This window comes from Pararge aegeria, chromosome 6 (assembly GCF_905163445.1).
Source record: "Pararge aegeria chromosome 6, ilParAegt1.1, whole genome shotgun sequence".
Taxonomy (NCBI): Eukaryota; Metazoa; Arthropoda; class Insecta; order Lepidoptera; family Nymphalidae; genus Pararge; species Pararge aegeria.
The window spans coordinates 20619630-20636032 of NC_053185.1; the positions used below are offsets into that span (position 1 = coordinate 20619630).

At 45.0% G+C, this 16403-nt stretch overlaps 2 protein-coding genes across 3 annotated transcripts; both read right to left on the reverse strand.

Moving 5' to 3' along the window:
• Positions 1–3584: 3584 nt before the first annotated feature.
• On the reverse strand, positions 3585–7135 carry LOC120624208 (probable G-protein coupled receptor Mth-like 1). Of its 2 annotated transcripts, XM_039890611.1 has the most exons (3): positions 6768–7135; positions 5628–6734; positions 3585–4655 (listed from the first exon to the last, which is right to left on the reverse strand). In XM_039890611.1, the coding sequence occupies exons 2-3, from the start codon at positions 6692–6694 to the stop codon at positions 4010–4012; spliced, it is 1713 nt and encodes a 570-aa protein (XP_039746545.1). In that variant the 5' UTR covers positions 6695–6734; positions 6768–7135; the 3' UTR covers positions 3585–4009. The 2 variants fall into 2 exon arrangements, with proteins under 2 accessions (XP_039746545.1, XP_039746544.1); XM_039890610.1 differs by having other exon boundaries at positions 5628–7134.
• Positions 7136–11412: 4277 nt separating this feature from the next.
• Positions 11413–16085, reverse strand: LOC120624209 (protein-tyrosine sulfotransferase). Its single transcript, XM_039890612.1, has 2 exons — positions 15792–16085; positions 11413–13192 (listed from the first exon to the last, which is right to left on the reverse strand). The coding sequence occupies exon 2, from the start codon at positions 13150–13152 to the stop codon at positions 12199–12201; it is 954 nt and encodes a 317-aa protein (XP_039746546.1). The 5' UTR covers positions 13153–13192; positions 15792–16085; the 3' UTR covers positions 11413–12198.
• Between the last annotated feature and the right edge of the window lie 318 nt (positions 16086–16403).

Genomic DNA, 16403 nt, shown 5'->3' on the forward strand with positions numbered 1-16403 from the left:
AGCCATCGCAGGCATTGTGCCTTCGGAATAAAGCTTATGAACAATGCTAAACTTTTGTTGTCGTGACTACACTATTCCACTAATATTACTATTGTCTAGGAAACGAGACAAAACATCCTTATCTTCGTAATCTCCTTATACCAGTTCGCTGAAACACGCAGGCGCTGAGATAAATAAAATCCTTAGTCAGCCAGGTAAATAATTCCTTACTAATCTTTTTCAATAACTTTGCTAAGAAACCTTATCGACCCTCCAAACCATATTTAACAGAACCAAGTGACATTCCTCGGGAATGATGTAACCTACCCACCCAATGTGCGTCGCAAGCCAACAGTCACTTTCCGCCGCATTCAATGGTACACATCAACAATATTCACAGATTGGCCGCATGGTGGGCTCACTACTCATGGATCAAATGTTGAAGATACTTAGTTGCCACCGGGCCGAACCACAATGAGTAACAAAACTGTTTGACAAATGAAACCATGCGCGTGTCTGTACTAATGAAGCCGTGCTAAATGCTAATGTAATGATATTGACACAATCATTCCTCAATTCTCCTTTACTTAAACTGTGACTTGCATATTAAGTTTTGGTAAACTTTTATAAAAGGTTGTTCGCCCTAATGATTTGCTCGCTTTGAAAGCAGCTTACGACGGTTACGAACCACGCCGAAAGGCAGTCGTCGCGTCGGCCGCTTCAAAGCCTCGGCACGTACCTTCCTACGTTAGCTAACTTTGCCACAGTAAATATATTAGCTAATATTTACTGTGAATTCGGATGATATTTTGATTTTCCTTTGGTTTATAACTGTTTCTTTGTTGTTGTTCTGCAACTAACGGCTTCGGCCGCGGCTAGCTCCACTACCATCAAATACGAAGCGGTGTCGCTTAGAAACCGACTGTGGCTATGGTTTTATATAACTGCTATACTCCCAACAGGTTAGCCCGCTACCATCTTAGATTTCATCAGCACTTACCAGCGGTGGATAGCTTGTAGTGGAATTATAATAAAAAAAACACTAACAAAGTTGATATTTTAAAAACACAGAGTTAAGAACATACAGAAACCGTGTACACGACTTATATTGAAGCAACAAAACCTTAGTACGGTTTCTCGAACAAATGGTTAGTTACTTCATACCAACCGTTTAGCGATTGACAGTAATTATATTACCTCTAATGTTGCAAACAATCACCATAAAATGGCAAAAAAAATTGTGAGCTAGCCACATTCTGCATTCCAACGTTTTCACTGCTTTTGGACACAATTGTATGCAGTGATACAATAACCGCTGAATGATTATTTACGTTCTTAATTCAATGTTTATACTGATGTATACCGAACTATTATAAGTAGCTATGTGTGTTGTATGCGGCCCAGACCCAGTCGCCTTAACAATTTATTAGCTGATAGCGAAAGGCTAATTTGCGTAGGCAACTACTGTTTATAATTTACTGGCCTCAAAGAGTGAGGGAATAATTTTACTCATTCGTAAATACTGACTGTCATGAAACTCGGATGAATGAATAGCATTGCCCTTAAATTTTCGACTCTCTTCGGCTCGTCTGAATCGGTCATGCGCATACAAAACATACAAAACAGAAACCTATACAAATATAAGCTATAAATATATAAAATATAAGGCTAAATCTTATCCTAATATATGAAGCTAAAGAGTTTGTTTGTTTACTTAAACGCGATGATCTCAGGAACCACTGGTCCGATTTGAAAAAACTTTTATTGTTGGATAGTCAATTTATCGAGGAAGGCTATAGGCTATAGGCTTGTATAATCACGCTAAGATCAATAGGAGCCAAGAACCAATGAAGAATGTTTTAAAATCAGGGCTTTTGATTCCTTTTGAGAGCTTCCGATGCGTAAACGGTTTCGATGAAATCTTGTATGACAAAGTACTTCCCCTTTAAAAGTTCTAAAAAAAGTCTGAGACAACATGTCGATCTTTTAAGGTTGACTTATACGCAGACGAAGTCACGAGAGCCGGCTAGTACAATATAAAAATAACACCTTTTGACGTTATACTTCGTCTCGCTATCTCATAGTGACCGTATAAAGAAAAACATTTATGCCCGCTTTATCTAATCCTATGCATCGCCTATATCGAACGCTTAATTATTTAGGCGATGTCTATAAAAAAAAATCCGTGAACGGTTGATGTATGTCTTTGGGAATCTCCTTAGATGATGCGTTACTTATTAAATTACTATTTCCGTGTTGGTCTTTAGTGAAAACGGGCGTTAGTTGACTAATAATCTCGCTTCTAAGGTGTTGTTTTTACAAAAGATACTTATGTGGGTACCTAGGCAGGTGCATAACGATGTAAGACATATACAAATTAGGTGCATTGAGCGATTAAACAGCTTAAAGGCATTGAGGGTGGCTACTCTATTATATCCATCATTTTTAGCCTGAATAAATGATTATTATTATTATTACTCGGTGAACCGTGAAAGATATTCACATATTGGATCCTAAAGAATCATGACGGTGCACTACACGTTGTGGGTCAGTGAGGGCTCGGAATGCTTCAGCTGTCACTCTCGTTGACGTGACGATGCGCGACGTGTTAAATCGCGTGGAAGCAACGACAGAATAAGCTGATTTTTGGCTGAGTGTGTTCATTTTTGGGGCTTAACATGTAAATAGAAAGGCCAGTAGAACTACGACGCAAGGAGGTACTTGCCTTACTATCTACCTAATTGGTGCAGTGGCCCGAACGGTAGGCTTATTAGTTTATATGTTTGTGTGCTCTGCGATTAAGCTGTCGCATCATTACTAGGTACGAAGTAATGAGGTCGGCTGAGTAGCACTCGCCGCCGCCTGCTGGGTACGAGCGGGCGACACCTCGTCCGTTGCCCAACTCCTTGAATGAACTTCGCTACAGTACACGACCAGTCTAACCTATGCGGTGTATCTTTATTTAATACGTGACACACTAGTTCTCCAAATAACATTAAATACGTTTCAATCGGAATTCGGATATCGGAGCATCCAGTGTTTTGTGAAGTCTATATAAGTTGGCTTCGGAGATGATCCGGTATTGGACTTAAACATAAGTGAGTCTAATGAGTAGTATAGTATACCTGCCTATAAATATCGTCCGTCCAATCATCATTCCACTGGGCCAGTGTGGTGGACTACGGCCTTAACCCCTTCTCATTGAGAGGGGAGGCCCGTGCCCTGTAGGAGGGCGGTAAGGGCCGGCGCTCACTGACGGCGTGGCCTAATAGGTTGATAATAATCAATAATTTAGGAAAATAAAAATGGTAATTAAATAACAATCGTCTGAATCCTACAAGTCACGACTCTGTCGTGACTTGTAGGATTGTCTTGATGTGTCGCAGCAGAGTACGTGCAGTCTTTGAAATAGCCGATGTGACTGTATGTTTCGTCCATGTCGGCGCGGCGACTTGCTTCAAAGCGCAAATTTTTTGAACTGAATCGTGTCTTCTGGCCATGAATACGACATACATACTGGCATACAATTTAAACTAGCTCGAGTTTACGTGAGTTTCTTTAAAGAAAACTAGAGTGTACAGGTTGGGAAATGAATTAAAATTATATTGAATTTCACAATCATTTTTATTTCAACAGCCAATCGTGCGGGCAAGATGTCCACCGGAGACGATTCGTCATAGTCCGTCGTACACTGAGTTATAAATTAACACATACATCATACAAATACGTACACGACAACAATTTTTACTATATACAGACGTGCTACTCCGCGGTACGCACTTATATACAAGCCTCGCCATCCGCGCCTACTCGTCACTTACATACTAGTACAAAAATAATACTGTATAATAAATAATGCCGCGTCTCCTCCGAGCGCGATCCGATCCTCATCTCCGCACACCGACCGCGCGTCGGCGGCGCCAGAGCGCTCGGCCGTCGGCCGGCGTCGGGCGCGTCACTTCACGTCACTAGCGTCTCGCCGGGCAGGCCGGGCCGGTCGGGCCGGTCGGGCCGGTCGGGCCGGTCCGGGTCAGCACACCGTCTCCATGGGCAGGCGCGCGGGCGCGGCCGTGGTGTGCGTGAGCGACTCGCCGCACGACGGCAGGTGCGACGACGAGTGCTGCTGTTGCGGCGCGCGCGCGCACCACGCGTGTGCGGCGCGCTTGAGCGCGGCCCACGCGTGCGGCTGGCAGCCCACCACCAGGAAGATGAACACGCCCTGCAGCGCGTTGAGCAGGTCCGTGGCGTACCACACGTACTCGGGCCCGCCCGCCGCCCACGACACCACGTCGGCGCCCCACGTCACGCCCATGACCACCACCAGCTTGGCGCACACGCGGCCCAGCGCCGCGCGCTCCGACGTGGACTTGACCTCGTCGCGCCGCCACAGGCCGCACGTGAGCTGGCGCGCCGTGGACGCGAACAGCGCCAGGTTGACGAGCAGCAGCACGCCCACGGGCCCGAAGAAATACACGAGGATCTCCATGTCGCCGTAGAACCAGCAGCGCTGCACGGCGAAGCGCGGCCGCAGCACGCCCGGCGCCGCGCCCGGCGGCAGGCGGTCCAGCAGCGCCGCCGCGCCCGCCAGCAGCAGCGGCCCGCCGCACGCGTACGCCACGTACACGCGCAGGCGGCACGCCTCCTGGCCGCGCTCCAGCGACGTGGGCCGGAAGTCGCTGCGGACACACACTGCTCAGTACTGGACTGGAGGCCTCTCCCAACGGAAGGGTTTGCCCCTAATGGAGTGGACGTAGTAGTAGTAGTGAAGTAGTTAACTCAGTTGCCTCGTACCACATCCGCGAAAGGAGAGTAGTGATAACTGTATTCTAAACTGCCATCCACCGCACGCAAAAACTGTATCCCGAATTAGGAGATCCCAGAGAATATTTAATTAATTTTCCAAAAGCACTGAACTCCAATTATTGCTCGTCTTTGCCGTCATTGTTCCCACTATTTTAATAATTCTATAATAATATGAGTATGTAAAAAAAAAAATATTGGTCGCATTTTGGTCGAGTTTCTCTATGCACCCTCTATAGACCGGTTTACACCTTCTGATGCCATTTTGTAGAAATTGGGACAAATTGAGCCAAAAATTCACAGAGCATGATATGTTTGGCTCGTTTTAAGGCCAACATTCCTATTTCTGTAGCCAATTCACCAGTTTCTGGAACCGACGCATCCTCTCCGACGAGAGCAATGGCTATCAGCAAACATCATGCACATGGGTGCTTCGACCTTGAATCCTTCAAGTAAGAGCGCCACGAGACAAAGTAAGGCTTTAAACTTGACTCCTGGTGCAATGTGACTCTTACGCTAATTATATTAAAAGCTACTTCTGACCGGACGACCGTGCTCGCTGCATAACACATATGAACCTTTCACATACTTCCAGGCCAATCAAAAAAATTCTCGGGAAAGCTGTAGAACTTTGGCATATGCATGATATAATCCTTTTGCACTTATTTGGGTTTCATTCCTAAATCTACTGGTAAGATGAAATAATTATTATTTATCCTATATCTATTAAACATAAAAAAGAAGCCGCATCAGTGGCTACAGGTACTATTTGTGCAAAACAAACCGAATAGAATTTAGCCGCAGTGGGAAAATGCTGAAAAAAACGCGAAGTCCGAGCGAGCACTTACCGGAACGTCCACCAGATGTTGAAGCACATGGTGTTGAGCCAGAAGAAGGCGGACAGGAACAGGAAGTGCATACACACGGCGAGCGCGCGGCACGGGCCCGGCGGCACGCGCTCGCCCGCCAGCTGCGTGGCCGCCAGCAACGCGTCGCCCAGCATGAGCGCAGCCACGTAGTGCGTCTGGCAGCGCCAGTGCAGCGCGTGGTGCGCCGCCGGCAGCGCGAAGCCCGCCGCCAGCGTGGCGGCCAGGAACGCGGCGCCCACGGCCAGCGCCGCGCCGTACAGCAGCTGGCGCGCGCCGCCCGCCGCCGCCGCGCGCCCCGCGCACGCCAGCACGCGCGTGCCCTGCGCGCCCACCGCCTCCGCGCACCACGCGCCCGCCGCCAGCCGCGCGCCGCCCAGCGCCAGCGCGCCGTCCGACAGCCGCGCCGCGTCCAGCGCGCCCGCCACCGCGTACTGCGAGCCGTCCGCGCACGCCGGCCAGCCCGCGCCCACGGCGCTGCCGTTGCCCAGCAGGCGCAGCTCGCGCAGCACGGCCGCCGCGCGCTCCGCGTCCGCCACGCAGCGCGCGCCGTCGAACACGTGGTCGGGCGCGCAGCACTTGGCCACGCCGCGCCCGCCGGCGTCCTCGGCGCAAGCCAGCGCCACGCGCGCGTCGGCGCACCAGCGCTCGCCCGCCAGCCCCAGCGCCGAGCCGCCGCGCACTTGCAGGCGCCCGCTGTTGGCCAGCAGCGCGTAGCCCGCGGCGTGCTCGCGCAGCACGCGCAGCTCCTCGCACTCCGGCACGCGCGCGTGCTCCACTCGCCAGTGCGGCGGCACGCGCCCGCGCTCCAGGAACGTGCCGCGCGCGGGCGCGTACACGAGCGGCGCCCAGGCCGCCGCGTCGGGCGCGGGCTCGCAGGCGGCCGGCACGTCGGCGGCGCGCAGCACGTCCACTCGAAGGCTAGCGGGCGCCAGCTCGTGGCCGGGCGGACAGCAGCGCGGCACAGGCACGGGCGCGGGGCGCGCGGCCTGCCCTGCGCCACCCGCGCCCGCGCAGCTAAGCAGCGCGAGCAGCGCCGCCGCCAACATAGCGCGATCCTCACCGGCCACGGTCACACGGCATGCTACACCCGCACGGCACCGCTAATACTTGTTTGCAACTGATCTCAACTCTTCAGACAGTGGAGTCTCGAGTACTACCCGCCGGTTCACCGATGCACTGTCAGAACTTCACAAGTCAACAACATTCACTCGTCGCGAGCACGTGTGGCGCGGTCCGCGGCGCAGTCGACGCGAGCTCTCACTACGACAGTCCGTGCGGCACTGAGCGACTGATTGAACTGGCGCCGTGCTCTGGGAGGGCGCGGGGCGAGCGCGCGGCGGCACACACGGCTGCAGTTGCACAGTGCACTGGCGGCGCTGCCTTCAGGCTGGGTGGCAGCTGAACGACTTCCTAGTTTCTAACTTCTATAAAAAAGAGCTTTACAATTTTGTTTGGTTAAGCTCATATTGCTATTGTTATACTTTGACTCATAAATATCATTTAAATGATATTTATGAGTCAAATCTTTGTAAATCATAAATATCATTAAATAAAAGCTTAATTTACCTTTATTAAAAAATATGAAATTTTTATCATCGTCTCATGGGTACAATAAATAACTAATAGTAAGTAGACACCTAATTCATAAATGTATAGCCAAAACTGTGGATATTTTTATTACTTTATTACCTATTCGTTATCACATACCTACCTACTTAAAGTAAAGATTCTTACATACCTAGATAAACTACGTAGGTATACATCTCGTATACAGCTAGCTTTTTGTCGCAGCCTCGCACGCGTTGAAATCGATAATAGGCTAAATATGTATGCTAATTTATAGATATACTCTCTTTGAAAAAATTATCGAAATAAATAAAATAATTAATATTTTGAGGGCTGATTGGCGCAGTGGGCAGCGACCCTGCTATCCGTTCAAATATTCTGATACCCATAACACAAGCTACGCTTACTTTGGGGCTAGTTGGCGACGTGTGTATTGTCGTAGTATATTTATTTATTTCATTAAATACTTATTAGTGTAACAGTATTAGGTATTCAAGCAATTCGTTACGAATTCCCCATCGTGGTCAACCTACTGCACAAATTATAGTTAGTCATTTAGTAAAATCACTGTCGGGACATAGCCAGTTTCAATAATAATAATAATAATTGTCTTTATTGTGTCTCATTTACAACGGATTCTTATAATCTAAGGAACGGTAACAACTGTTTTAGTTAGAAACTGTATTACAGCTATTAACAATGTTCAACGTTTAATAATGTTCTACTGGACCCATTTCGCGTGAGCGATGTCCTACACAGCTCTCTGTAAAAAAGATAAGCGAGTTAGAGTCACATTGGGTATTCATTTGAGATTTCTTAGGATCCATCAGAAACAAGGTATACCCGTGGCTTTGCCGGACGCTTGAACGGCCGGAGATATTGTTAGATTCACCAAAGGAACTGGTAGGTTTCCGGCGGGGATGATGCCGGGACACCTGTAAACCCTGTGTCTCAAACATGAGGGATAGGGTGAGATGTTCCTGACATAGGACAGATCACCCGTTTGGCAACGACAGGCGTCCCTTCATTAAATACAATACAACTACCGGCCATATCGTACCGGGCAGGTCATATGATTGATGGAGGTCTCATTAATTTATCATTACAATTACAATTGTTGATTTTCATACTACTTTTTTATAATTATTGGAAATCATTGCTAAATTACGGAGAAGAAAATCACGCGACATACCTTCCAATATAATACTAAGAAATTACACTTTGAAATATTTCCTGTTGTATACATAGGTATTGTGTATTCGTATGTAATCGCCGTCCGTCGCACCGTCGCAAATTTTAAGCTATTTAACGCAGTGAAAATAAATATTTACGAAAATAATTAAAGCACATTATTATTTTTATTACAAGAATCCAGGGACTAAAAAAGTATAGTATTTCTTCCGCCAAAGATAAAATAAACACTGCACGTTGAATAAAGATATTATATAACAAATATTTTTATACGACTCGAATAGGCTGTATGGTCAACTATCCTGAAGCCCGAAGGGGACAAGTCAAATAACACACGATGAAAAATTAAGTGATTCTTTAACCCATTTTTTTTTACTCATGATCAATATAAAAAGCAGAATATTTTAACACACCCCATTCTCACCACAGAGGAAAAACGGAACAGAGGCAAAGCTTCATACAAGCGCGCTACGATAGGTACACTAAATATATTGAGGCGCGTGTGTGCGTGAGCACAGGCGCTACGTCGGTAATCGGTTTATACCGGCTCGGCCTGTGCTCAAGCTCAGAGGCTGCAGTACACGTCGGGCGTCGTGTTTTCATTTAATTTACTATAATTTACATAGTGATTAAATGTAATTTTATAATACCTAGTGTTTTAATATAAAAGTATAAATATGGTTTACTGTAAAGTGTGTATGAACAATAATAGAAAGAATAAAAACACATAATTTTTTAGCTATCCCAAATAAAAAAATTATTATATATATTAAAACCTTAATGTTTCAATAAATATTTCTGTTACAATCTTGTATTTTCTCGCTATTGAAGTGAAAAGTTGTATTTACCACGCGTGACAAAGTTTTTTGTTTCTCGTGGCCTGAAATGCTTCTAGACTCAGGATTCTAATTAACCTAATTCTTCCTAGCTCGTTTACCAATTTAATAAAGCTTATTTAAGGTTTCTTTTCGAGTGCCCACATACATAGTGACATCTATCAATCAGTTAAATAAAATACTAACGCCACCTATCGTGCACTCTCGACACTATCATGGCAGCAAGAAGCGACCCCTAGCGGCCGCTATGTGCGCCACCACGCGACGTCTCAGCAATCTCCTCGCAGATGTCGTTGTATACACATACAACGCCTCGATTTTACGATGCAATGCGGTTGGGACTAGCAGTAGGTAGGTAGCGGGGCGCTTATCTATCGTTTGCAAAACAAAAGAGGTCATCCTCGTAGCCGATAAATATATATTTCTATCATATCTCATGACAGCACATGCGGGAAATTATCATCTCTTATTCCGAAAGCGATTTAATCAATGCATGGGTCGAAAAATACTTGAAACTAGCTGTGCCCTGCGGTTTCATCCTCATAAACTACGGGATGCAACTTACGAACGAAGTTAGCGATAAAACTGCTTTAAACATAGGTATTATTTCAACATAACTAAAGTGTGCGCAAATACCTAGGTATGTCTATTCTTGCTCTTGGAAATTCAATCGCCCACTGTGTGTCACAAATCAATCAAGTAAACATTGCAATGGCAAATGAACGTAGGTAGCTGTCCAGGACCGAATAGATTCACGGGATTTACTCGTCTCAGCTTACCTATTAGGTACCTATGTATCAAAATAATCGAGATATGTGCGGCTTCCTAGCAGCACCAAATAATACCCACCCAAATTGATGGGTGCCGACATTTTTAGTTTGAAATAGAATTTTATATCCGTCAGTCTCAGATTGCTTTTATCACTAAAAAAGAATATCAATAAAAAAAAAAATATGTCCGTTAAAATTTGATCGATTTATGGATCAAAAACGACAAAAATTTCCAATCTCTATTGTTTTCGGGGATTAAAAGAAGTTAATCGCTTAGTTCAGAGTATCATCTATAACTGTACCAAATTGCATTCAAATCCGTTTGGTGGTTTTTGTGCGATGCGCGGACAGAAAGACAGATAGACGGACAAAAATTAAAATAAAATCAAGTTACATGTAATAGTTAGTTTTATTATAAATATATAGATTACACGAGAGATCCCTTCTCGACTGTAGGTATATTAACTTCAACGGAAAAACCTACTACATATAGGTAGCACCCACATATTGTAGTTATAGTACCTACATGCTCCTCGAACAAGGACGATTGTCCTTGTTCTTATCACATAAATATGAACATAATCATTAAAACCTAAATGGCATGTCGGTAGGTATTCCTGCTTTCCTGTGTCAGACATTAGTGCTTATTCCCGCCACGGAGCCCAACAGGCATGAAAGCCAACGCCAAAGAGTTTAAATTTATTATTATACGAATTATAACAGTGAGTACCTAACTATGTCGGTGAGTAGATAACACCTTTGCATCTCATAACGCTATTCTAGGGACGATGTATTGACGTGATGAACTTACTAAATTAATTGCTCATTTTCTATCATTTATTATTTTTCTTTCTTTTTTTAATTATTAGCAATGCCTAAAAATAAATTAAAAAACACTATTAAAAATTTATAAAAAAAAAACTTCCACCCATAGCTTGCGGGGCTTTTGAATGCCCAAGCAACCGGTGGTCAGGGCTCCAGAGTGAGGAACCTCCTCACAATACGCGCCGTTTCGAGGACTACTGCCTTCCGTATCCGACCCTTGATCCAACAACCAAGCGAAAGCTTCTTAAGATGTTGGTCGAAGCTTTTCGCGAGAAGACCATTGACTGAAATGACGATCGGAACAACAACGGTCGACTCAACAATAATTGCTCATTATTATTAAGTAAGTAAGTATTAAGTATCCACTGATGACATTTATCTTAACCTTAAGTAAAAAATAAAGATAACGAACAAGTCGATATTTCCATATTGTAATTGTTATCTACTATATACAGCGGTATTCCCGAAAGTAACAAATGTTCCAGTGACGCGTGGGAGACTTGCAGGAACATGGGTCAATGATATGAGGTAAAGCGAATATTATAATAATAATGTCTAATAGACAAAAAATGTTAATAAGAACCATAATAAATATCTTTAATTTGTTTTTAAATTTCTGCGATCCTCTTACTATAGAGCTAACGTAATTACAGAGACACAAGACAAAATGAGATTCAGATTATTCAACACGATATGTACATACTACGTTTATGAGTACACAAACACAAGCACACGATTAAGTCATGCAAGAGCAACTTAATGCTAATTATTTCCTAAACAAAACCCTGCTCATAGTCGCTGTGGAACCACCGCAACTGTCTGGGCTGGAAGAGTTTACTTTCGTTTCGTTCGTTCATTCGGCAGTTCATACATACAAGACATTGGGGTTTACAACCAGACCGAAAACAGAGTGGAAACCGGATGGTTTCCAATCAAATTACTGAATTTAAAAAGGAAACAAATATGGTCAAATCAAATACAGAATATTCTACTTATTAATAACGAAAATAAATATTATTTATTATAATTTATAATATCATATAATGAAAGGGAAGTTCGGTTCAATGTCCACCGCTCGCTGGCCCCTCGCGTTAGGTTTGTTCTTTTTCAAACCATTTCAAAACCGTTAAGACCACAAACACTGGGATTTCGGGGAATTGCATTTCACTAAGTCGCCGATTGGACAACGACCGCTCCCAGCTGCCGCTGGCGCAGCGCTGAGCTCAAACTCGGAAGGCGACGTCCCGGGCTCGCTCCCGAATTCTAGGCCATAGCTGCCATACTAAAGAGGTGAGATCGCAGACGCGACTAGCTCGCGTGGTAGGACGCAAATGAAAGGCTACGAAGGATGCAACGCGTATATTAGGGCGGGGGCTCGGCGGGCTCCTCGGCCGCGTCGGCCAGCGCCTCGTAGCGCGGCGGGTTGGCCCACGGGTCGTAGCCCAGCACCGACAGCATGGGCGCCAGCTCCGCCATGTCGGCCAGCACGTCGGGCGGCAGGCGGCCCACCCACTGCGCCAGCGCGTCGCGGTTGACGGGCCGCACCACCTGGTCGGACGAGCGCTCCACGCCCGACAGCGCCACGCCGTGCGGCTGGTTGATGTAGCGCTCGTGGTGCAGCACGGCGTCGGCCCAGGGCAGCGCCAGGAAGCGCAGCACGGCGCGCATGGTGGCGCGCGGCGCCAGCACCAGCGCCTCGTAGCGCACCAGCAGGCAGCGCGCGCCCAGCGCGCGGCACTGCGCCAGCATGAGCTCGGCCGCGTGGTTCCACTTGGCGAGGCACTGCCGGTACGACGTCAGGTCGAAGCCCGTGATGGTGACCTTGCGCGTGATGATGGAGTGCACGGTGGCGCGCCCGTCGCGCACCATGAACACGAACTTGGCGTTGGGGAACAGCTCCAGCACGTAGGTGCCCATCTTCAGCACCAGCGGGTCCTTGTTGCACAGGCGCGGCGCCGGCTCGCCGTGGCGCACGATGACCTCGAGGCAGAAGGCGGCGATGGCGTTGTCCAGCACGGCCTTGCTGACGCCCGCCTGCTCGAGGCGCACGCTCTCCTTCTGCGAGCGCAGCCAGTGCTGGCGCATCTGCAGGATGCGCGGCACCACGCGCGTCTCCTGGCCGCAGCGCACGTCGGGGTGCGCGTCCAGCATGGCGCGCATGAGCGTGGTGCCCGAGCGCGGCACGCCGCCGATGAAGATGAGCGGCAGCTCGCGCCCCGCCACCAGCGCGCGCGGCGCCGGCTCGCGCGCGCGCAGCGCCCACAGCAGCCACAGCGCCGCGGCCAGCGCCGCCGCCAGCCGCCAGCGCCGCCACATGGCGCCGGCCCGCAGCTGCAGATGTGCCGCTCCGACCACACTGACATTGACCAAAACTCTTTTTAAACGAGTTACTTCATTTTGTCTTTACCCTTCTTCTCTGTGTCATACCCATCTATCGTTGTCTCCGGCTGTATATACATACGAACATAACAGAAGGCTTTCCATAAATAGTGTACTAAGCAATTCTAATTTTGTTACTTGCATTGCAGCCGTAGCACGGTAGGTCTAACCTCTATGTCACCCATTTATACACCATGAATGAGAGAACAGAAAGTTGAACATGAATTAAACAAATAGAAAATATCAATATGGTCCAGTTCATTATTATAGCCGTGTGATGTCAGAGCATACAGATAGAGTTTCAAACACAAGCTCGATCAGAAACCAGATGATTACCTATTCATCTGATAACAGACAGATTACTTTCAGTCATTTGCAGCAGGAAAAAAAAACTGTAGCTGCCATAACTATGGCCCAAGTGATTCCCTAATGTGCTATCAGAACTATGTCTTCATAGTGCCAGCAAGTTTGCACTTTTACTACATCTACAGATGGGTCTTATCATTAAAAATAAATGAAAATGAAAAACAGAATTCCTATGTCAATTAGGATTTTAGTTTTTTGGTTAGCATTTTTATTTTTATTTTATTTATTTATTTATTAGGTTCACCAACAGATTATACACTGAAACAAGCTTAGGAACTACAAAATTGAGAAACATAAAGTTGTAGTGTAAACCCAATTACTGGCAAACCGGCATGCGTATCTAAAAAAAAAACAAACACACAAGTGCGGGTTCGCAAGTTTACAATAATATTATTGTTGTAACGAAGGAAACACTGTAAGATGAAGTTAAAAACAGGAAACAAAAACATAACTTAAATTAAAACAAAACAGAAATGTACGAGGCAATTATCTACTAGCTGTACTAATATATTGTTGCAGAATTGTTTTGTATTGCTGAAGAGAACATGAGTGGATGTCGGCACGAGTAGCTTGGAATAGCTTGTTGTGCTCTCGGCAAATCCTAGCCAGGATACTGTGAGTGCCCAAATTAGTTCTATACAACTTGCCAACGAACGGTTTGAAGTTACCGAGGCGCGCATTTTTACGCGGAACAGTAAATTTAATTTTGGTCAAAATATTTGGACAGTTGATTTTATTATTTAAAATTTTGTAGAGAAATACTTGATCGGATACCCAACGACGACTTTCTAATGAAGTTAATTTAAAGAAGTTTAATCTTTCGCTATATGAGGTTAAAACTAATTGTTTTTTTTGATGAACTGACAACAAGAAAAGAAAACGTTTTTGGATTCTTTCAATCCTTAGAATAGGATCCTTATATAGTGGATTCCAAATGCTGGAGCAATACTCTAAGAGACCCCGAATTAATGCAAAGTAGACGGTTTTGAGAGCCAGACAAGAATTGAAAGTTTTACAATTTCGCCAAACAAACCCCAGTAATTTGTAGCATTTACTGATTAATTGATTTATGTGTGTATTGAATGACAATTTTTTATCCAAAATAACACCTAGGTCTCTAACAGTATACACCTCGTCAAGCAACAGATTATTAAGATAATAAGAAGTTTGAAGAGGCATGCGTTTTTTTGTAAATTTAATATGTTGGCATTTTTTAATATTAAGAGGCAATTTATTTTTAACAGACCAGTTTGATATGCTATTTAAGTCATTTTGAAGATAATCAGAGTCTAAAGGAGTTTTTATAGCTTTAAAAATTTTCAAATCATCAGCAAACAAGGTGAAATTGGAAGATTTAATGTTATCGCACACATCGTTAATATACACTAAAAACAACATAGGGCCAAGGTGGGACCCTTGTGGGACGCCAGATGGAACCCTGAACGGATCTGATTCGTAGCCACAAACTACAACCTTCTGCTGCCTGCACGACAAATAAGATGAGAGCCAAGAGAGCAAAGTTCCCTGAATACCAGCATCATACAATTTGGATATTAAAATCATATGGTCGACCCGATCGAATGCCTTACTTACGTCCATATAAATAGCATCGACTTGATATCCCTTATCAATGTTATCTATTATTTGAGTCGTGTATTCAGTCAAATTTGATACTGTTGACATTTTATTTCGAAAACCATGTTGTTGAGCAATTAGGATGGACTGCAATTGAAACGAAAGATACGGACATATTAAAGATTCGAAGATTTTTTCATTTATTAGTAAAAGGATTACAGAAGTCAACTTTTGAACATGCTGCTATATCTGACATTTTAGACGAAACATTTAAACAAGAGTGCATTAAAGTCTGGCCAGGGCTTAGCCTGCCACATATGTAGCTCATTTTTGACACCACATGCTCATTTCTTAAATAACTTTTACACAGTTACCATGAGGAAACTATGTATTTTTTAATTTACCATCTGATTGCTTAGAAATCAATAAACTCGTCGACTCGGCCTAGGCATTAACGAGTGGTAGCCGAGATCAATTCCGCAGAATTCGCTGAACAGTGGAATAGGATACCGTTATTGTTGTTGATAAGGCTCGCTCCGCGCGCACACACAGGCAGCTCTACGCCTGCACACAGCCTGCCCATAATGTGTTTCGGATAAGGATTAAGTAACAACTCTCAGCAAATCAGTACTCACCTACATTAACCTACACTGCAACAGTGAAATTGTTTTTTATTTTTTGCCAACACATATCTGTCGAAAAAACAATTACAGCAAAGAGAAATTTCTCTATTTATTATTTTTCTATTACGTTATAAAACAAATGCGGTTACAAATAATACCCAAACGGATAATATTTCCGAAACAAGAATGAAACACCGAAAGCGTCCACTAGATTTGATACAAATTTAAATGATTTCGATGAAGTGGAATTATTTTTCAATCCGCTTTGTAATTTATACTAAACGTCAAGTTAACTGTCAACACAGAGTTTTTGACAGCATCTGAAGTGACAGCCGTCAATACCTGTAATTTGTCAATCTATGCTAACCTTAGACTCATACAAAATTAAACTTAACACTAAGTTGGGCTAAGAACGGCGATGAAACAGAGGAACGACACAAGCTCATGCTAGAACGAGATATAATCACGAGGTATCGGAAACGATATAAACCTGTAAGATTTGTAGGTGGGCGTTATAACACAATACAAATATTAAAACACAATATAACACATTTGACGGCCGACTGGCGCAGTGGGCAGCGACCCTGCTTTCTGAGTTCAAGGCCGTGGATTCGATTTCCACAA